Below are 20,554 nucleotides of genomic sequence, written 5' to 3'. Positions count from 1 at the left end.
CTGTAAATACCTTTGGATATTGTGTCTCTGAGAAGCAATTTCTTCGTTTTCTGTACTTGGCTCTTTCCCTCTTGATTGTGCAGAGCAGGGTGGTGGCCCCTGGCTGCTGCTGGCTGCTGCTGCTGCACCTCCTGGTAGCTCTTCCCACAGAGACTTGTGCCAGCTGTGCCATGCTGAGTTCCTGCTGCTGTGAGGGGTTTATTTTTGGGGGGGTTGGGGTTTTTTGTTTTGGGGGGTGGGTTACTTTGGGTTGTTTCTTTTTTTTGGAAGGGTCCTTCCTTTGGCACAGCCAAGCTGCTTCTGTGTGTTGGTCAGTACAGCTGCTCTCGTTCCACCAGAACCCCAATAAAAGCCTTTGCGTGTCTGCTGCTGCCTCTGCTTCTTCTCCTGGCATCATAGAAGCAGTGAGGCTGGAAGAGGCCTCAGAGATCATCCAGTACAACCTGGCACCCAGCACCTCATGGCTAACTAAACCATGGCTCCAAGTGCCACATCCAATCCCCTCTTGGGCACCTCCAGGGATGGGGACTCCACCACCTCCCTGGGCAGCACATCCCAATGGCCAATCTCTCTTGCTGGGAAGAACTTCTTCCTAACCTGCAGCCTGAACCTCCCCTGGCACAGCTTGAGACTGTGTCCTCTTGTTCTGGTGCTGGTTGCCTGGGAGAAGAGACCAACCCCCACCTGGCTACAACCTCCCTTCAGGGAGCTGTAGAGAGCAAGGAGGTCTCCCCTGAGCCTCCTCTTCTCCAGGCTAAGCAACCCCAGCTCCCTCAGCCTCTCCTCACAGGGCTGTGCTCCAGACCCCTCCCCTGGAGGGGAGCCTGGAGCTCAATCCCACCCCCACGAGGCAGAGGAGGAACCCTGGGGCCTCGTTGTGCTGCTGTCCCCAGCTGCCCCTCTCAGAGGTAAGTGCCTTTGCTGGCTGGAGAGACCACCCCTGGTGTGTCATGATGCTTGGTTGTGCTTTGCCCAGGGGTGGCTGTGTCTTGCTGGTGGGACAGTGCCTGCTGTTGCAAGCAGAGTCCTGGTGGTGATGCTCAGCCCTGTGTGGTGGAGCCCCCCCCCCCAAAAATGGCCCTGGCAGGGACAGTGAAGTTGCTAGGGGTGACAAAGGGTGGCTGTCCCAAACTTGGGAGGGAGTTTGAGGCTTGCAGCTGAGGGGCACCCCAGCCGGGCTGCCCTGTGGCTGTGGTGCCATCAGGGACCACGTGGACCACCCAGTTCCATGCCCTTGTGCCATTCTGGGTGGAAATGTGAGGCTGGAGCACCTTGGAGCTCGCCTTGGTGTCCTGCCAGGCACCTGCAGACCAACAACCCTGTTCCTTACCAGCAGAGCTTTGCCAGCTGTTGGTGTTGATCCCTTGGGCATGTCCATGGAGCTCTTCAGTGAAGCCATGGAGCAGCAGGGGTTGGGCTTGGCCTCATCTCACCCCTCCAGCCTTGCCTGGAGGGTGTTGGGTTGTGGTGGTGTGGGTCCTGCCAGTCCCTACAGGGTCACCCTCTGCCCCTCCATGATTGTCCAGTGGTCCATGGCAGAGCTCTGTGGGGAGGTGAGGTTGGGGCTGGTGGTGCCAGGCACCTCTCAGGGCAGGCAGGGCTCTGAACCCTGCAGCCTACCTGCCCTGCCCAGGCTTCTGGCCACGCTGGCCCTGGCACTGGGTGACTTCTTTCCACCAGGAGAGGCTATTTTAAGCTCTGCTCTCAGGTCCCTCCCCAGCTCCAAACCTTGTGTCAGGGCTGGAGCTGGTGAGGGGAGCCAGGGTGTCCTGGGGAGCCCCATGCCAGAGCTTGAACCTAGGGGACAGCCTGGGGTGCCCTCCTGCAGCACCCAGCTGTGGGGATGGGGGGACAACCTGGGGTGCCCTCCTGCAGCACCCAGCTGTGGGGATGGGGGGACATCCTGGGGTGCCCTACTGCAGCACCCAGCTGTGAGGGTGATGTGGAAGACATCCTGGGGGTGCCCTCCTGCAGCTCCTAACTGTGGGGATGGGGGGACATCCTGGGGTGCCCTCCTGCAGCACCCAGACATGAGGTTGTGTGGACATCCTGGGGTGCCCTCCTGCAGCACCCAGACATGAGGTTGTGTGGACATCCTGGGGTGCCCTCCTGCAGCACCCAGCTGTGAGGATGTGGGTACATCCTGGGGTGCCCTACTGCAGCACCCAACTGTGGGGGGTGTGTGGACATCCTGGGGTGGCCTCCTGCAGCACCCAGCTGTGAAGGTGATGTGGAGGACAGCCTGGGGTGCCCTCCTGCAGCACCCAGACATGAGGTTGTGTGGACAACCTGGGGGTGCCCTCCTGCAGTACCCAACTGTGGGGTGTGTGTGGACAGCCTGGGGGTGCCCTCCTGCAGTACCCAGCTGTGAGTATCTGGGGACAACCTGGGGGTGCCCTCCTGCAGCACCGTGGTCTGCCTTATGCCAGCCCAGGACGGCTGCCCCCCTTGGTGCGTTGGCACCGAGGGCACGGGCCGGCGCGGCGGGGGTGCAGGGGTGGCACGGGCGGGTGCCAGGCGGTGCCGGCAGGCCGGGGAACGGGAGGGCCCCGCCGTGCCACCGTCTCTCCCCAGCCCGGGCTATTTTTAGCCGTGACATGTGTCAGCTCAGCTGCCGTGCCGTGCCGTGCCGGGGGGCGGTGGGGGGAGCACACGCCGCTGCCCTGCCGCCTGCCGCTGCCCTGCTGCCTGTCCCTGCCCTGCTGCCTGTCCCTGCCCGCCCGCCGCCGCCGCTCTCCGCTCGCCGGCTCCCGCACGGGGGTGGCACAGCCCCGGTGCCAGCCCGGACCAACGGCAGCCTGAGCACCCCCCCCGCCCCCGCCCAGGTATGGGAGCTCTGAGATGGCCCTTCGGGGTTGGGGGCCGGGGGTAGGGGGCCCGTGGAGGGGTTAGGGTGCGCTGGCAGCTGGGCCGTGGGCCCCTCGGCAGGGAAAGGCTATTTTTAGGTGGGGATGGCTGGGGACGGTGGCAGCCTCGGCGCTGGGGGTGGCTTCCAGCTCCCTCTCTGTGCTGGGGAGGGATGGGCTGGAAGTGGGGCCGGGGGTGGTGCTCGCCGCCCCACGCAGCAGGCTGGCCTGGCCCCCCCGATGGCCTCGGCTCCCGGCCCCCACCAGGGTGGCAGCAGGTGCTGGGTGGCTCCTGCGTGGGGTCGCATCCTGCTTCCTAGGTGGGGCGCGGGGGCAGGGAGCCTGAGCGGGGGCGCCCAGCCCTTGCTTGTGCCGTGCGGGGTGCTCGGCGTTCCGCCGTGCCTCAGTTTCCCCAGGTGCGGGGCAGGGCTGAGGATCCAGCTCCGGCTGAGGGGCTGGGGGTGGCCTGCCGCAGGGGCTCTGTCCGGGGGGGACAGCGCGGGGGCAGCGCTGGTTCCTGGTGGCGGTGAGGACACGTGGCAGCCAGATCTGCTGGCTGGGGAGGCAGGGGACATTCCTGAGCCAGCTCCCGGCCGCTCCTGGAGCTCCTGCCCTTTACTGTACAAGGAGATGCGGCCAGCCGAGCCCCGACGCGCTCGGTGCGTGAATGATCCCGACAGGTGCCCCCCCAAAATGGGGCACGGGCAGGCTCCTGCGGCCACCCCGTGCTGCCCAGCCCAGGGTGCCGGGGTCCCAGCACCGCCCCCCTGCCGCCGACCCCCTGCAGCTCGCCGTGCCGTGCCAGGGGCCGGAGGTGGCTGCTCGTGACCCAGCCCTGGGCTGTCATGCTCCATCTGGTGCCATGAGCTCATCCTGGGGGGCGATGCCCAGCAAGGTCATGGTGCTGCCAGCCCCTGGCCGGCAGCAGCCCCTGGCTAACTCTCTCCTCTCTCCCCGTGGCTCTCCGTACAGCTCCGTGCCACCTCGCCACCACCATGGCCATCTCCTCACGCCTGGCACTCTGGGAGCAGAAGGAAAGTCTTGGTCTGGGTGGCACTGGTGGTGCTTTGGGGCTGGGTGCTCGTGGGCTGCCCAGGGGGGTCGTTGATATGTGCGTGGGGGGCGTGGGGGCCACACACATGCTGCAGCCAGCCTGCCACACGCCACCAGGGTTGGCATCTCCTCGGCTCCCTGCACGCGTTGCTCGTGCTGTGCCCGACCCTGCCAGCTCTGGGCACCTGTGCAGCCTGAACGCTCCGGGTTGAGCTCTCTTGCTGCTGTTTGGGGCAGGTGGTTCCCTGCCAGGGCTGAGCCTCGGGGGGGAGCTCTGCAGGGTTCGGTGCCGGTGCTGCTGGGGGCGGGCAGGGATGGGCTGGCCCTCTGCTGGGGGAGCTGCTGGGAGCGGGGCCACTTCAGCTCGGGGGGCCCAGCACGGAGGGGCTCCCAGGTCTGCATGCGGCCGCCGCGGCGCCAGGAGCTGCTTCTCCACTCGCTGCCGCCAGGACGGTTCCTCCCGTGGCCCTGCCACAGCTTCTGGGCTCTGGGCAGAGCTGGCAGTGCATGAGGGCTCCCGGTGGTGCCCAGCTCTCCGTGGCATGGCGAGCACTTCGACGTGGGGCTTTGCTCCTTCCTGCTTCTCCTGCCCACCCTGGAGGCAGCCTGGCGCTCAGGGGTGACCCCGCAGGATGCTCGGGGCTGGCAGCCACGCCGCCGGTGCCCTGCCGCTGGGGGTGCCCTGCCGCTGGGTGTGCCCTGCCGCTGGCGGTGCCCTGCCGCGGGGGGTGCCCTGCCGCTGGGGGTGCCCTGCTGCCGCCGGTGCCCTGCCGCTGGCGGTGCCCTGCCGTTGGGTGTGCCCTGCCGCCGGGGGTGCCCTGCCGCCGCCGGTGCCCTGCCGCGGGGGGTGCCCTGCCTCTGGGGGTCCCCTGCCGCTGGGGGTCCCCTGCCGCCGCCGGTGCCCTGCCGCCGGGGGTGCCCTGCCGCTCACGCCGCTAACCTGCCCAACAGGGTGGCTGTGCCAGGGGCCCTGCCCCTGCGCCCTGCCCCCCAACTCAGGCTCTGCTCCTGCCAACAGATTCGGGAGGAGGACAGGGGGCCGCCGCCGTCCGCCCCTCCCCTGCTCCTGTCGGTCATCCCGGGGGGGTTCATCAAGCAGCTCGTGCGGGAGACCGAGAAGGAGGCCAAGGCTGCCAAGCTGAAGAAGGAGCCCAAGGCTGGGGGGAAAGAGGAGGTGAGCAGTGGTGGACCCCCCCCCCAACAGGTGTCTTGCCTTGGCACTGCCTGGCTGTACCCATCTGTCCCCAGCCAGCTCCCACCCAAGGCAATGGCTCCATGAGTGGCTTTCTGCATGAGGTGCTGGGCCCCATCCTGGTCAATAGCTTTATTGATGATCTGGATGAGGGGATTGAGTCCAGCATCAGTAAGTTTGCAGATGACACCAAGCTGAGGGCAGGAGTTGATTTGTTAGAGGGTAGAGAGCTCTGCAGAGGGACCTGGACAGGCTGGAGAGATGGGCAGAGGCCAAGGGCAGGAGATTGAACACATCCAAGTGCCAGGTGTTGCACAGTGGCCACAGCAACCCCAGGCAGTGCTGCAGGCTGGGGGCAGAGTGGCTGAGAGCAGCCAGGCAGAGAGGGACCTGGGGGTAGTGGTTGATAGAAGGCTGAACATGAGCCAGCAGTGTGCCCAGGTGGCCAAGAAGGCCAATGGCATCCTGGCCTGCAGCAGGAACAGTGTGGCCAGCAGGAGCAGGGAGGGCATTCTGCCCTGTGCTCAGCACTGCTCAGGCCACACCTTGAGTCCTGTGTCCAGTTCTGGGCTCCTCAGTTTAGGAAAGATGTTGAGCTGCTGGAAGGTGTCCAGAGAAGGGCAACAAAGCTGGGGAGGGGTCTGGAGCACAGCCCTGTGAGGAGAGGCTGAGGGAGCTGGGGTTGCTTAGCCTGGAGAAGAGGAGGCTCAGGGGAGACCTTCTTGCTCTCTCCAACTCCCTGAAGGGAGGTTGTAGCCAGGTGGGGGTTGGTCTCTTCTCCCAGGCAAGCAGCACCAGAACAAGAGGACACAGTCTCAAGCTGTGCCAGGGGAGGTTCAGGCTGGAGGTGAGGAAGAAGTTCTTCCCAGCAAGAGAGATTGGCCATTGGGATGTGCTGCCCAGGGAGGTGGTGGAGTCACCACCCCTGGAGGTGTTTAGGAAGAGCCTGGCTGAGGCACTTGGTGCCATGGTTCAGTTGATTTGATGGTGCTGGGTGCTAGGTTGGACTGGATGGTCTCTGAGGACTTTTCCAGCCTGGTTAATTCTGTTCTAGTCAGTGTGGTGTCATGGGGCTCGTGGTGGGGCTCAGCCAGCTGCCAGCCCTGAGTCATTAGTGCTGGAGGCTTCATTAGTGCAAGGGGCCATTAATTAAAGGTGGGGAATGAAGCAGGGCTCAAAGTTCTGCAGCTCACTGAGCACAGGGAAGGGAGTAAGTGTGTGTGGGGGCATCCCTGGGCATGGCCCCCAGTGGTGACCCAGGATGTGGGTGGAGGGATGGGATGGCTTCAAGAGGGCAGTGAAAGGAGGGTGATGATGCCACCACCAACTGCAACCATGCAGCCAGGTCTGGGCACTGACCTGCAGCCCTTGGCCATGCCCAGAGCAATGGGGCTGGAGCTCTGTGTCCTGCCAGGCTGTGCTTGGCACAGGCATCCCACACTGGGCTGCAGCTGCTGGGGTCAGGGTCGGGGTTGGGTCCTTCACCCTCTCCCTGTTGGCCTCAGCTCCTCTCCTTTGCTTGGCAGCCCCCGGGGGAGGACAGCAAGCCCCGGGCTGGAGCCCCTGCAGCTGCTGGAGGAGAAGTGACCAGCAAGGTGCAGCTGCTGCAAAACGGACTGAAAGCAGAGGGGCAGGGCAGCAAGGGGCCCCCAGCCCCCCCACGGAAGGAGCTGCCAGCTTCGCCAGGGGCCACCCCCAGCAAAGCCCCCTCCCCTGCACCCAGCCCAGCAGCAGCTGCCCCCAAACCAGCAGAGACCCCTCGGCTGCAGGCTCCCAAGGCACAGAAGTCATCGTGTCCTGAGAAGAGCTCCAAAGAACCCTGCCTGGGGGGCAGCCCCCCAGCGGCAGCACCAGAGAAGAGCTCCAAAGACCCCCGACCAGGGAGTAACTCCCCAACTCCAGCCCCTGGGAAGACCTCCAAGGACCCCAGGCTGGGTGGCAGTTCCCCAGCTGCAGCCCCTGAGACGAGCAGCAAGGACCCTGGCTCAGGGAGCAGCCCCCTAACTGCAGCTACTGAGAAGACCTCCAAGCAGCCTCGCCCAGGGAGCAGTCCTCCAGCTGCAGCCCCTGAGAGGAGCTCTAAGGATCCCCTCCCGAGGGGCAGTCCCCCAGCTGCAGCCCCCACCCCCAGCAAAGGCCTCCAGCTCTTCAGCAAAGTCCTGGCGAAGGAGGGGGAAGTGCCCAAAGGGACAGGTCCTGAGAGCACCAAGAAGGAGAAGGGGGCACCCCCAGGGCACAAGGAGCCCCCAGCTAAGGCAAGATCCAATAAGGAGCTGGGAGCAGCCAAGAAGGAGCCAGAGAAGATGAAGAAAGATGTTGGAGGTGTGAAGAAGGAGCCGAAGGAGCTCAGAAAGCCTGGAAAAGCTGCAGAGAAATCAGAGAGGCTCAAGGAGGAGCCAGGGGGGATCCCAGAGAAGACAGAAGATGTGGCAAAGGAGGTGGGGAAGGTGAAGGAAGAAGCAGGAGAGACCAAAAAGGCACCAGGAGAGGGCAAAGAGGGCACGGAGCAGGAGCAGGTAAGGTGTCCCCAGCCCCCCGAGGCTTCACCCTGTGTCCCGAGCTCCTGCCGGTTCCTGCAGGGTCCCTCTCTGCCCCCCTCAGGCTCCGAGGGATGCTTGGTACGAAGCGGAGAAGGTCTGGCTGATCCAGGAGGATGGATTCACGCTGGGTAACGCCTCCCCCTGGCCTCCCTTTCCACCAGCCGAGAGCCGTCCCCAGCCGGGCTGCGGGTCAGGAGCTGGGTGGGCACCGGCTGCGGCTGTGACGCTGTGTCATGGCCCCGCCTCAGCGGTGCCAGGCTCCGAGGGGACCCTTGGCAGCTCCCCACGGGGCAGCAGCAGCTCTGCCTGGAGCTGCTTTGGCCGTGGCCCTCAGTGTCCTCTCGTTGCAGCCACGCAGCTGAAGCCGGACGTGGGGACGCCGGAGCCGCCGGCAGGGAGGGTCCGGGTGCGCCGGCAGGGGGACGGCAGCGTCGCGGAGGTGGAGGAGGACAGAGTGCAGAGGGTGAGCCCCCTCCTCGCCTTTGCCTGGCACGGGGGGGCCACCGCTGCCCGCAGAGCCTAGTGCAGTGCCCGGGCAGGATTAGACCCCGTGGCCAGGCTGGATAGGTCCGAGGTGTTGGGGGGCTGGTGGGATCCATGCCGGGGTGGCAGAGCTCAAGGGAGGCTCTGACTCTTCCTTAAGGACCAAGCAGTGCTGGGAGGGCTGGGAGCCCTCTGCTGTGAGGCCAGGCTGAGAGAGCTGGGGTTGTTCAGCCTGGAGAAGAGAAGGCTCCAGGGGGACCTTCTGGTGGCCTTTCAGTGCTTAAAGAGGCTGAGCAGGGAGCTGGGGACAGAACTTTGAGCAGGGTCTGGTGTGACAGGGCAAGGGGGTGGTGGTTTGAAAGTAAAAGAGGGAGATCCAGACTGGCAAGAAGGGAGAAATGTTTGACTCTGAGAGTGGTGAGAGCCTGGCCCAGGGTGCCCAGAGAGGTGGGAGGTGCCCCAGGCCTGGAAGCACTGCAGGTCAGGTTGGCTGTGGCTCTGTGCAACCTGCTCCAGCTGCAGCTGTCCCTGCTGAGTGCAGGGGGGTTGGACTTGGATGCCCTTGAGAGGTCCTTTCCCACCCAAACCAGTCGGTGATTCCATCATCCCTGCAGACCAACCCCTCCAGCTTGGACCTGGCCGAGGACCTGGCCATGCTCCTCAGCCTCAACGAGTGCAGCGCCCTGCACACGCTGCAGCAGCGCTACCGAGCCCGCCTGCCCTGCACCTACGCCGGGCCCAGCCTGCTGGCCATCAGACCCAGCTTCGCAGCCAGCGGCAGCCCGGCCAAGGTGAGGGGGCAGGGGCCTGACCGTGCCGGGGGATAGGAAGAGGTTACCGACACCCCCGACCCCGCCGGGGACAGCGGCGGAGGGCGCCGGGCAGCGCGGTGCCAGCAGATGGCACCATGGGACCGTCCCTGCGAGGGGATGGAGGGGAAGGACCAGCGCCGGGGTGCTCAGGATGAGCAGGGAGGCTCAGCACCAGGGGTGCTCAGGATGAGCAGGGGTGCTCAGGATGAGCAGGGATGCTCAGCACCAGGGGTGCTCAGGATGAGCAGGGGTGCTGGAGGGATGCTCAGCACCAGGGGTGCTCAGGATGAGCAGGGGTGCTGGAGGGATGCTCAGCACCAGGGGTGCTCAGGATGAGCAGGGGTGCTGGAGGGATGCTCAGCACCAGGGGTGCTCAGAATGAGCAGGGATGCTGGAGGGACACAGCCCCAGGGGTGCTCAGGATGAGCAGGGAGGCTGGAGGGAGGCTCAGCCCCAGGGGTGCTCAGGATGAGCAGGGATGCTCAGCCCCAGGGGTGCTCAGGATGAGCAGGGATGCTCAGCACCAGGGGTGCTCAGGATGAGCAGGGAGGCTGGAGGGACACTAAGGACCCAGGATGTGGAAAGATGGGGAGAACTGGGGCTTGGTGTTCTGGAAAGAGCAGGTGCAGGGGGATCTGATCAATGCTGATCAATACTTCAAGGGTGGGTGCCAGGAGGATGGCACCAGGCTTTTTCCAGTGGTGCCCAGGGACAGGACAAGGGGTGGTGGGCTCAAACTGGAGCATCAGAAGCTCCTCCTAAATGTGAGGAGGAACTTCTTGAATGTGAGGGTGCTGGAGGTCCCTTCCAGCCCCTCCCCTGCCCTGCCCCTGGGATGTGCTCTGCCAATCTCTCCCTGCCCGCAGGCGCCCAGGGGCAAGCGGGATGCCAGAGCCCCTCACGTCTGCTCCGTGGCACTCAGAGCCTACAGGAAGCTGCTGCTGCAGCGGCAGGACCAGGCCATCGTGCCCCTGGGCCGCAGTGGGGCTGGCAAGACCTCCTGCTGCCAGAGTGCTCTGGAATTCCTGGTGGGCACAGCGGGCAGCGTGGATGGCATCGTCTCAGGTACGGGCCACGGTGGGAGCTCAGGGATGGGCCATGGTGGGCAGCACGGATGGCAGGGGCTCAGGGATGGGGCATGGTGGGCAGCATGGATGGCAGGGGCTCAGAGATGGGCATGGTGGGCAGCACGGATGGCAGGGGCTCAGGGATGGGCATGGTGGGCAGCACGGATGGTAGGGGCTCAGGGATGGGCATGGTGGGCAGCACGGATGGCAGGGGCTCAGGGATGGGGTATGGTGGGCATCAGGGTCTCAGGTGTAGGGCACAGTGGGCAGTACAGATGGCATGGTCTCGGGTACAGGGCAGTGTGGGCAGCAGAGTCTTAAGTATGGGGCAGGTGGGCAGTGTGGATGGCATGGTGTGAGGCACAGGGGGAAGCAAGGGTGGCATGGTTTCAGGCACAGGGCACAGGGGGAAGCATGGGTGGCATGGATGGGTGGCATGGTCTCAGGGCACAGGGCACAGGGGGAAGCATGGGTGGCATGGTCTCAGGCACAGGGGGAAGCATGGGTGGCATGGTCTCAGGCACAGGGCAGGAGAAGGAGGAGCCAAGGGCAGAAGCCTTCTCCAGCAGCACCTGTTTGCAGCCCTGAGGCTGTGCTGGTGCAGCTCTGCTGGGATCTGGCTCTCTCCCAGTGAGCAGTGCAGGGCTGCAGGCAGCGCAGGGGTGCTCAGGGGCTGCAGGCAGCACAGGGGTGCAGGGCTGCAGGCAGCGCAGGCAGTGCAGGGCTGCAGGCAGTGCAGGGCTGCAGGCAGCTCAGGCAGCTCAGGGCTGCAGGCAGCTCAGGCAGTGCAGGGCTACAGGCAGTGAAGGGGTGCTCAGGGGCTGCAGGCAGTGCAGGGGCTGCAGGCAGCGCAGGGGCTGCAGGCAGTGCAGGGCTGCAGGCAGCACAGGGGTGCTCAGGGGGTGCTGGTTTTGCAGTGGAGAAGATCCAGGCGCTGTTCACCCTCCTGGGAGCCTTTGGCTCGGTGAGCACCGGCTGCAGCAGCAGCTCCACACGCTTCTCCATGCTCCTGTCGCTGGATTTCAATGCCACCGGCCAGATAACTGCTGCCCACCTCCAGGTGCCCGTGGGACCTGTCCCTGGGGGAGGGGGGAGGGCTGTGGCTCAAGCTGGAGGTCCTTGGGATGGGGGTGAGCAGCTCACCTGCCACGGGGCCCGGCCAGGCTGGGCAGGAGAGGAGCAATGCTCTGCCCTGCTTCTGCTCCTGGACCAAAGCTGCCCCAAAGCACAGCCAAGCAGGAGCTGTGCCAGCCTCAGGGGTTCCCCTGCAGCCTGTCAGCCTCCCCCCTGGCAAGGAGCTCAGAGCTGGAGCGAGATGTTGATGAGGAGCTCTGGAGCTCAGCCTCTGGAGAGCAGCTCCTCACACAGCAGCCTGCAGCAGGACCTCTGAGGGCTCAGCAGCAGCAGGGCTGCTGTGCAAGGGCACTTTGATCAGAGCTGCTCCTGTCCTCAGGGCCTCCTCTGGTGGAGGAAGAGGAGGCTTGAGCTGGTGTCTGCTGGTGGGGAGCACCAGGGCTGCCCCCTTGCTGCCCCTCCTCTGCCTCAGGAGCCATCAAGGACCCAGTGGCCACCTTTGGTCCTTGCTGAGGAGTGGAAATGTCCCCCTGGGAGCATTCACTCTCTGGACCACCTTCCTGGGCTGCTTGGGGGAGGATGGGGCAATCCATCTGGGGCATCCCAGCCCTGCAGGGACTCGTCCCTGGGGTCAGTGCTGCCCTTCACCAAGCCTGGCAAGGCTGGAGGCAGACCTGGCCTTGTCTCAAGCCCAGGCAATGGTTTATCTAGAGGCTGGCACATCTGTGCCAGGGCCATCTCATCACCCACGCCTCCAGAGGTGGGGAGGGAGCCTGGGTGTTGCACCCCATGCACTGTGCTCCTGGGGCATGGGCCAGCTCTTGCTCCACAGCCTGTGCTGCACAGCCCCCAGTGGGAGTGAGGAGCAGCCTCCAAACCCCCCTATCACCCTGCAAGGGGGGCTCCAACCCCTCCTTGGCATCTCCCAGTCCCACCTCTGGCTGCCTCTGTCCTCTGGGGGCTGCAGCTCAGCCCTGCCTCCCCTCCCTCCCCAGACCATGCTGCTGGAGAGGTCCCGCGTCGCCCAGCAGCCCCCGGGAGAAAGCAGCTTCAACGTCTTCCCCATGATGCTGGCAGGCTTGGATGTGGCACAGAGGTGAGGCTGGGGCTCCCATGGCACCAGGCAACTCTGCTCCTTGCCTGCCTGGTGGCTACCCCAGCCCTGAGGTGGGACTGGTGCCCAACTTTGCTCCAGCAATGTGGGGGTTTGAGACCTTCTCTGAGGAGAAGGAGATTGGAGAGAGTGATGACATCAGGGATGCTGCAAATCCCGGGGTCAGCTTTGGGCTCCTCACTCCAAGAAGGACATTGAGGGCCTGGGGCAGGTCCAGAGCTGGGGAAGGGTCTGGAGAACAGGGCTGGGGAGGAGCAGCTGAGGGAGCTGGGGGTGTTCAGCCTGAGGTAAAGGAGGCTGAGGGAAGACCTCACTGCTCTCTGCAACTCCCTGGCAGGAGGCTGGAGTGAGGTGGGGCTTGGTGTCTTCTCCCAGGGAAGAATTGATAAGAGAAGAGGAAATGGCCTCAAGGGGAGCTTTAGGTTGGACATGAGGAGCAATTTCTTCCCCTTGAGGGTTGCCCAGGCTGCTCAGGGCAGTGGTGGAGTCCCCATCCCTGGAGGGGTTTCAGGGCTGTGGTGCTGAGGGCCATGGCTTGGTGGTGCCCCTGGCAGTGCTGGGTGAAGGGTTGGCCTGGCTGAGCTGGAAGGTCTCTCCCAACCAAGCCCATTCCATGAGTGCCCAGGGGACAGGGACATGCTCTGGTGCTGTTTTCACCCCTTCACTAAAGCTGGAGTTGGGCTGCACAGATGAGACCAAGATCTGATCCCTTCCCCTGCTCACTGCTGGCTTTCCCCACGAGCTTCACAGCCCTGGGCTGCCCTGGCTGAGGCTTCCTGGCACATCTGGCCCCACTTCTGTCCCCTTGCCCAGCTCCTTGTGTGATGTCACTTGGGTCCCTGCTGGGGATCCCCCCCTGAGAAGTGGGCAGGGATGCTGGGGAGTGCTGAGGGGAGGAAGGGAGCTTGAGTCTCACTTTCTGTGCCTGCTTCCAGGACAATGCTGCACTTGCACCAGGTGGCTGAGAGCAATTCCTTTGGGATGAAGCCATGCTCAAAGGTAGGGAGAAACCAGGCACAGGGAGGGCTAGCAGCAAATGCTGGGGTGTGAGGAACCCTGCCAACAGCCCTCTTGGAGCAGAGGAGCTGTTGCCTGGTGTCTGCACTTGGGTTTGCACATCCCAACACACCCTGGAGATGGATCCTGCTGCTCTGGAGCCAACAAGCCCTGATGTTTCCCTGTGGCAGGAGCTCCTGGGGGGGATGGGGGTGGTGACCTGGTTTGGACAGGCCAGAATGGGGTTTTTAGGGGCTGAAAGTCCTGCAGTTGGTTTTCCAGCACCAGCTGCTCCAGCCTGAGCTGTTTGAGAAGCTCAGGCAGGTTGTCCATGAGCCAAAGCCCCAGGATGAATCACAGCAATTTGCAGTGACATCATCTAGCCAGGAGTCCAACATTCCATCTTCATCAGGGACCTGCTGCCCTGCTCCAGCACCCAGAGGGAGGGTGGCTGCCAGGCAGAACAAGGTGAGGGACCACAGGGCCTCACCCAGCAGCGAGTGTAGGTTCAGAGAGGAGGGGTAGGGTGGGAGTGTTGCCTCCTTCTGCAGCCCCCAACTCCTATGGGTGCCTCATCCCAGCTCAGAAAGTTTTTCCACTGGGATGCAGAGGGTCAGGGAGAGCTGGATAGCACCAAGCACCTCAGCCCAGGGTCTGTGAGCTCTGCAAGAGGGACAAGAGGGTCAGGAAGAGATGAACAGCACCAAGCACCTCTTCAGCCCAGGGTCTGTGAGCTCTGCAAGAGGGTCAGGAGGAGCTGGACAGCACCAAGCACCTCCTCAGCCCAGGGTCTGTGAGCTCTGCAAGAGGGACAGAGGGTCAGGGAGAGCTGGACAGCACCAAGCACCTCTTCAGTGCAGGGTCTGTGAGCTCTGCAAAGGGACAAGAGGGTCAGGAAGAGCTGGACAGGACCAAGCACCTCCTCAGTGCAGGATACGTGAGCTCGGCAAGAGGGTCAGGAAGAGCTGGGCAGCACCAAGCATCTCTTCAGCCCAGGGTCTGTGAGCTCTGCAAGAGGGACAGAGGGTCAGGAAGAGCTGGGCAGCACCAAGCACCTCCTCAGCCCAGGGTCTGTGAGCTCTGCAAAGGTACAACACTTTGGCCCTGCCACTGCTCCTCCTCCTTCCTGGTGACATCCCCCATGGCCCATGAGTGCCCCTAGGCAGCCAGGCTTGGCTGTTTGGTCCAGCAGGGTGTGGTGGGGGTGTCCAAGGAGCCCCCCAGGATGCTGAGGGTGGAGGCTGTTGAATGATGAAGCAGCTCCCCAGGGGATGAACTCCTGGCTGAGCAGAGGTGTTGGTAACTCTTCCTTCCCCTGCTCTGGGCACCAGCCCTGCAGGGACTCCAGAGCTGCCTCTGGGTCCTCTTGGAGGTCTAAGTGGTGACACCCCAGGCCTCAGCCCTGCTGCTGGTGGGGCTGGACAGCCCTGCTGTGACACCACAGGCACAGCTTTTGGGGCTGGTTTGTGAAGGCTGGAGAGGCTGCAGCTCTCAGCTGGGTGTTCTCCTCAGCAGCCCCCCTGCAGGGCACTGCAGGAGCCCAGACCCTTCAGCCCAGGGCAGGGTTGGTCCTTGCAAGGATGGGGATGATGCCCACTGGTGCCTGTTCGTGCCTGCATGGGGCAGCCTCAGCCCAGGAGGAGAAAGCCCTGAGCTCACCACGGGGCTGTGCTGGCCACAAGCATGGCAGGAGTCAGGGCTGGCTGGAGGTGGGCAGCTGAGGTCCTGCTGGTGGCTGGAAGCTGTTCAGCTGCTCCCAGCACAGCCATGGTGAGAAGGGACACCACATCCATCTCCAGCTGCTGGAGCTGGAGTTGTGCTCAGCTGCAGGGTGAGGAGAGGCAGCCAGGCTGGCTCCTCGCAGCAGGCTCCTGAGGGACCTGCCAGGACTGCTCCTACTGCTTCCCAAACTGCTCCTGGGGTCCCTTGGTGTCTTCTCCTCGCTGCCCAGAGGGTGTTCAGATGTCCTTTTGCCTTTTCCCCTGTGCCCAGCCCCTGGGGCCCTCTGGCAGAGGCCGTGGTGTTTCCCCTCTCCTCTCCTTCCACCCACAGCCCGAGGAGAAGCAGAAAGCCTCGGTGGCATTCACCCAGCTGCAGGCTGCCATGGGCACCCTGGGCATCACAGCAGAGGAGCAGATGGCCATCTGGCGTGTCCTGGCTGGCATCTACCACCTGGGAGCTGCTGGTGCCTGTAAAGGTAAGAGGAGACCCTGCCTCTGCTTTACTTAGACCTCATCTCAGTGCTGGGTGGGTTGGAGGAAGGGGAATCATAGAATCAGTGAGGCTGGAAAAGAGCTCAGAGATATCCAGTCCAACCTGGCACCCAACACCTCCTGGCTAACTAAACCATGGCACCAAGTGCCACATCCAATCCCCTCTTGGACACCTCTAGGGATGGGAACTCCACCACCTCCCTGGGCAGCACATTCCAGTGTCCAATCTCTCTTGCTGGGAAGAGCTTTCTCCTCACCTCCAGCCTAAACCTCCCCTGGCACAGCTTCAGACTGTGTCCTAGGGGTTGGAAGGGAGCTCTGGAGATCATCAAGCCCAACTGCCTTGCCAAGGCAGGGGCACCTAGGGAAGGTCACACAGGAACACATCCAGGTGGGTTTGGAATGTCTCCAGAGATGGATACTCCACCACCCCTCTGGGCAGCCTGCTCCAGGGCTCCAGCACCCTTACATTCAAGAAGTTCTTCCTCATCTTTAGAAGGAGCTTCTGATGTTCCAGTTGGTGCCCACCACCCCTTGTCCTGCCACTGGGCACCACTGGAAAAAGCCTGGTGCCATCCTCCTGGCACCCACCCTTGAAGTATTGATCAGATCCCCCTCAGGCTGCTCTTCTCCAGCCTAGACAGCCCCAATTCCCTCAGCCCTTCCTCCTCACAGAGCTGTTCCATTCCCCTCAGCATCATTGCAGCCCTTTGCTGTTCCCTCTCCAGCAGTTCCTTGTCCTGCTTGAACTGGGGAGCCCAGCCCTGGCCTCAGTGCTCCAGGCATGGCCTCAGCAGGGCAGAGGAAAGGGGGAGGAGATCCTCCCTCAACCTGCTGGCCACACTCTTAATGTACCCCAGGATGCCACAAGGGCACATTGCTGGCTCATGGCCCCCCTCTTGTCCCCAGAACTGCCAGATTCTCTTCCCCAGAGCTGCTCTCCATCAGCTCAGCCCCAAGCTGTGCAGGTCCATGGGGTTGTCCTTCCCCAGATTCAGAGGTTTTCCTTGCCCAGCTCTCCAGCCTGGCCAGCTCTCCCTTGTCCTTTCCCTCCCCCCTTGAATTCAAGAAGCTGTTCCTCATGTCACAGGTGGAACTTCTGTTCAAGCCTCTGCCTGGCTCCCTTTGCTTTGGAGCCCTTTTGGAGGCAGCCACCCTGATTTACACACTCCCCTTGATGAGGCTGCCATAAACTCAGCCCCAGGCATTTACCAACGTCTCTGCAGTGTGTCAGGACATGTCTGCTGGTAATTTGGGTCATGAATCATTTAGTAACCGCTTTAACAGGACAAGTTTATTGCTGCATCAGGAGCGGTGTGGCCAGCGGGAGGAGCTGCTGGAAGGTGTCCAGAGAAGGGCAACAAAGCTGGGGAGGGGTCTGGAGCACAGCCCTGTGAGGAGAGGCTGAGGGAGCTGGGGTTGCTTAGCCTGGAGAAGAGGAGGCTCAGGGGAGACCTTCTTGCTCTCTGCAACTCCCTGAAGGGAGGTTGTAGCCAGGTGGGGGTTGGTCTCTTCTGCCAGGCAAGCAGCAGCAGAACAGGATCTCAGGGAGTGATAGGACTGGGGGGAATGGAATGGAGCTGGAGGTGAGGAGGAAGTTCTTCCCCATGAGAGTGGTGAAGGCCTGGAATGGGTTGTCCAGGGAGGTGGTTGAGGCCCCAGCCCTGGAGGTGTTTAAGGCCAGGCTGGATGAGGCTCTGGCCAGGCTGATCTAGTGTGGGGTGTCCCTGCCCATGGCAGGGGGGTTGGAACTAGAAGATCCTTGTGGTCCCTTCCAACCCTGACTGATACTATGGTACAACAAGAGGACACAGTCTCAAACGGTGCCAGGGGAGGCTTAGGTTGGATGTTAGGAAGAAGTTCTTCATATAAAGAGAGATTGGCCACTGGGATGTGCTGCCCAGGGAGGTGGTGGAGTCCCCATCCCGGGAGGTGTTTAGGAAGAGCCTGGATGAGGCCCTTGGTGCCAGGGTTTGGTTGATCAGATGGTGCTGGGTGAGAGGCTGGACTGGATGAGCTCTGAGCTCTTTTCCAGCCTGCTTAATTCTGCGTCCTGTGATCCTGTGATCTCTTGTCAGCAGGACTCGGGGCCGTGGCCGGCTGGGGCAGGCAGGGCTGCGGCTGGGGAGCAGCCTGGGGCAGGGGATTAACAAGCAGAGCATTGCCTCGGCGGCGCTCCCTCGGCTATCGATCCCCCCCACCGGGCGCCGACAAAAGGGGAGGCATGAAAGGAAAGGCGGATGAAAAATGCATCAAAGCCGTGTGGAGCACAGGTCTCCGTGGGGGTGATGACTCCTTTCATGCGCTGCAACCTTGCCTGCCGATAGCCAGCGCTTCCCTGCCCCTCGCAGGCGCTTTGAAGCCAGCCTGTCGGAGCCCTCCCCTTGCAGTCGCACCGAAGGCAGCCTCTCCTCGCCGCCTCCTCAAGCAGCCCTCGGGGGTCTGCAGCGCTGCAGCCATCCTCATCCCTAGCCCCGCCAGGAGCTCCCTGGCACCTGCCAGGCTCCAGCAGGGGCTAACTGTGCCGTTTCTTTTGCTGTTGTCCTGCTGCTGCCGGCTGCCCCCTCACAAACTGGCACGGGATGGCTGTGTGGGGTCGTGTGGGGTGCTGAAGGTGCTGATGTGGGATGCTGGAGCAGGCAGTGTGGGGTGCTGGAGCGGCTGGAGCAGGCAGTGTGGGGTGCTGGAGCGGCTGGAGCAGGCAGTGTGGGGTGCTGGAGCGGCTGGAGCAGGCAGTGTGGGGTGCTGGAGCGGCTGGAGCAGGCAGTGTGGGATGCTGGAGCAGCTGGGGCAGGCAGTGTGGGGTGCTGGAGCAGCTGGAGCAGGCAGTGTGGGGTGCTGGAGCGGCTGGAGCAGGCAGTGTGGGATGCTGGAGCAGCTGGGGCAGGCAGTGTGGGGTGCTGGAGCAGGCAGTGTGGGATGCTGGAGCAGGCAGTGTGGGGTGCTGGAGCGGCTGGAGCAGGCAGTGTGGGATGCTGGAGCAGCTGGGGCAGGCAGTGTGGGGTGCTGGAGCAGGCAGTGTGGGATGCTGGAGCAGGCAGTGTGGGGTGCTGGAGCGGCTGGAGCAGGCAGTGTGGGATGCTGGAGCAACTGGGGCAGGCAGTGTGGGGTGCTGGAGCAGGCAGTGTGGGATGCTGGAGCAGCTGGGCAGGCAGTGTGGGGTGCTGGAGCAGCTGGGCAGGCAGTGTGGGGTGCTGGAGCAGGCAGTGTGGGATGCTGGAGCAGCTGGGGCAGGCAGTGTGGGGTGCTGGAGCAGGCAGTGTGGGGTGCTGGATCAGCTGGGCAGGCAGTGTGGGGTGCTGGAGCAGGCAGTGTGGGGTGCTGGAGCAGCTGGGCAGGCAGTGTGGGGTGCTGGAGCAGGCAGTGTGGGGTGCTGGAGCAGCTGGGCAGGCAGTGTGGGGTGCTGGAGCAGGCAGTGTGGGGTGCTGGAGCAGCTGGGCAGGCAGTGTGGGGTGCTGGGGCAGGCAGTGTGGGATGCTGGAGCAGCTGGGGCAGGCAGTGTGGGGTGCTGGAGCAGCTGGGCAGGCAGTGTGGGGTGCTGGAGCAGGCAGTGTGGGATGCTGGAGCAGCTGGGGCAGGCAGTGTGGGGTGCTGGAGCAGGCAGTGTGGGGTGCTGGATCAGCTGGGCAGGCAGTGTGGGGTGCTGGAGCAGGCAGTGTGGGGTGCTGGAGCAGCTGGGCAGGCAGTGTGGGGTGCTGGAGCAGGCAGTGTGGGGTGCTGGAGCAGCTGGGCAGGCAGTGTGGGGTGCTGGAGCAGGCAGTGTGGGGTGCTGGAGCAGCTGGGCAGGCAGTGTGGGGTGCTGGAGCAGGCAGTGTGGGGTGCTGGAGCAGCTGGAGCAGGCAGTGTGGGGTGCTGGAGCAGCTGGGCAGGCAGTGTGGGGTGCTGGAGCAGGCAGTGTGGGGTGCTGGAGCAGGCAGTGTGGGGTGCTGGAGCAGCTGGAGCAGGCAGTGTGGGATGCTGGAGCAGGCAGTGTGGGGTGCTGGAGCAGGCAGTGTGGGGTGCTGGAGCAGGCAGTGTGGGGTGCTGGAGCAGGCAGTGTGGGGTGCTGGAGCAGCTGGAGCAGGCAGTGTGGGATGCTGGAGCAGGCAGTGTGGGATGCTGGAGCAGGCAGTGTGGGGTGCTGGAGCAGGCAGTGTGGGGTGCTGGAGCAGCTGGAGCAGGCAGTGTGGGATGCTGGAGCAGGCAGTGTGTGACACTGGAGTGGCTGGGCAGTGTGGGATGCTGGAGCAGGCACCATGGGCAGCTGGAGTGGGCAGCTGGCAGTGGGAGCCTGGCAGCTGGGCAGGTTGTGCAGCCCTGGCCCTGCAGCCCCTCTGGCAGCAGCCTGTGGGAATGTGAGGGGGAGCAGCCCCAGCTCAGACAAAGCCAACACAGAATCAATCAAAGCCTGGGCTGCTGAGGCAGTTCCTCTGCCTGCTCCTTGGTTAATTCTACTCTGTTCTATTCTAAATCCTGACAGCTGCTGTTAGCAGAGGCAGGGAGGGCAGCCCCAGGCCCTACACATTGCAGGAGCCAGGCCACCAAGAGCAGGTTTGGTGTCTAGGGAGAGATGTGGGATTGTCCCTGAAGGAGTAAGACTGCAGAGCATGGACTCTGAGGAGGAAAAGCTTCACAGAGTCACTCAGGTTGGAAAAGTGCTCAGAGATCATCCAGTCCAACCTGGCACCCAACACCTCATGACTAACTAAACCATGGCACCAAGTGCCTCATCCAGGCTCTTCCTAAACACCTCCAGGGATGGTGACTCCACCACCTCCCTGGGCAGCACATTCCAATGGCCAATCTCTCTTGCTGGGAAGAACTTCTTCCTAACATCCAGCCTAAACCTCCCCTGGCACAGCTTGAGACTGTGTCCTCTTGTTCTGGTGCTGGGTGCCTGGGAGAAGAGACCAACCCCCTCCTTGGCTACAACCTCCCTTCAGAGAGTTAGAGAGAGCAAGAAGGTCTCCCCTGAGCCTCCTCTTCTCCAGGCTAAGCAACCCCAGCTCCCTCAGCCTCTCCTCCCAGGGCTGTGCTCCAGACCCCTCCCCGGCCTCACTGCTCATCTCTGGACACAGTGAGTGAGTGCTGCTGCTCAGATGGGCACTGAGGTGATGCCAGAACCCTTCCCAGCAGTGATGCCTTCCAGGTGGAAAACCAGCTCTTGATGTGGGTTGATTTAAAG

General features: G+C 63.4%; 1 protein-coding gene across 1 annotated transcript in view; it reads left to right on the top strand.

Annotated features, from left to right (window-relative positions):
• Nucleotides 1–2,597: 2,597 nt before the first annotated feature.
• Nucleotides 2,598–20,554, top strand: part of MYO18B (myosin XVIIIB) — an 86,689-nt gene continuing 68,732 nt past the window's right edge. Inside the window, exons 1-11 of the mRNA XM_068163263.1 lie at nt 2,598–2,825; nt 4,918–5,073; nt 6,618–7,607; nt 7,693–7,759; nt 7,982–8,094; nt 8,729–8,905; nt 9,793–9,991; nt 10,911–11,053; nt 12,063–12,163; nt 13,117–13,180; nt 15,230–15,374. Coding sequence (XP_068019364.1) covers nt 2,598–2,825; nt 4,918–5,073; nt 6,618–7,607; nt 7,693–7,759; nt 7,982–8,094; nt 8,729–8,905; nt 9,793–9,991; nt 10,911–11,053; nt 12,063–12,163; nt 13,117–13,180; nt 15,230–15,374 — 2,383 coding nt within the window. The remainder of the gene's footprint in view (nt 2,826–4,917; nt 5,074–6,617; nt 7,608–7,692; nt 7,760–7,981; nt 8,095–8,728; nt 8,906–9,792; nt 9,992–10,910; nt 11,054–12,062; nt 12,164–13,116; nt 13,181–15,229; nt 15,375–20,554) is intronic.

Source organism: Melanerpes formicivorus, unplaced genomic scaffold, assembly GCF_026170545.1.
Source record: "Melanerpes formicivorus ecotype bairdi unplaced genomic scaffold, bMelFor1.0.p_v2 SCAF_72, whole genome shotgun sequence".
NCBI lineage: Eukaryota > Metazoa > Chordata > Aves > Piciformes > Picidae > Melanerpes > Melanerpes formicivorus.
Note: the sequence above shows the minus strand (reverse complement) of the source record. Positions and strands in the feature narration are given on the sequence as shown.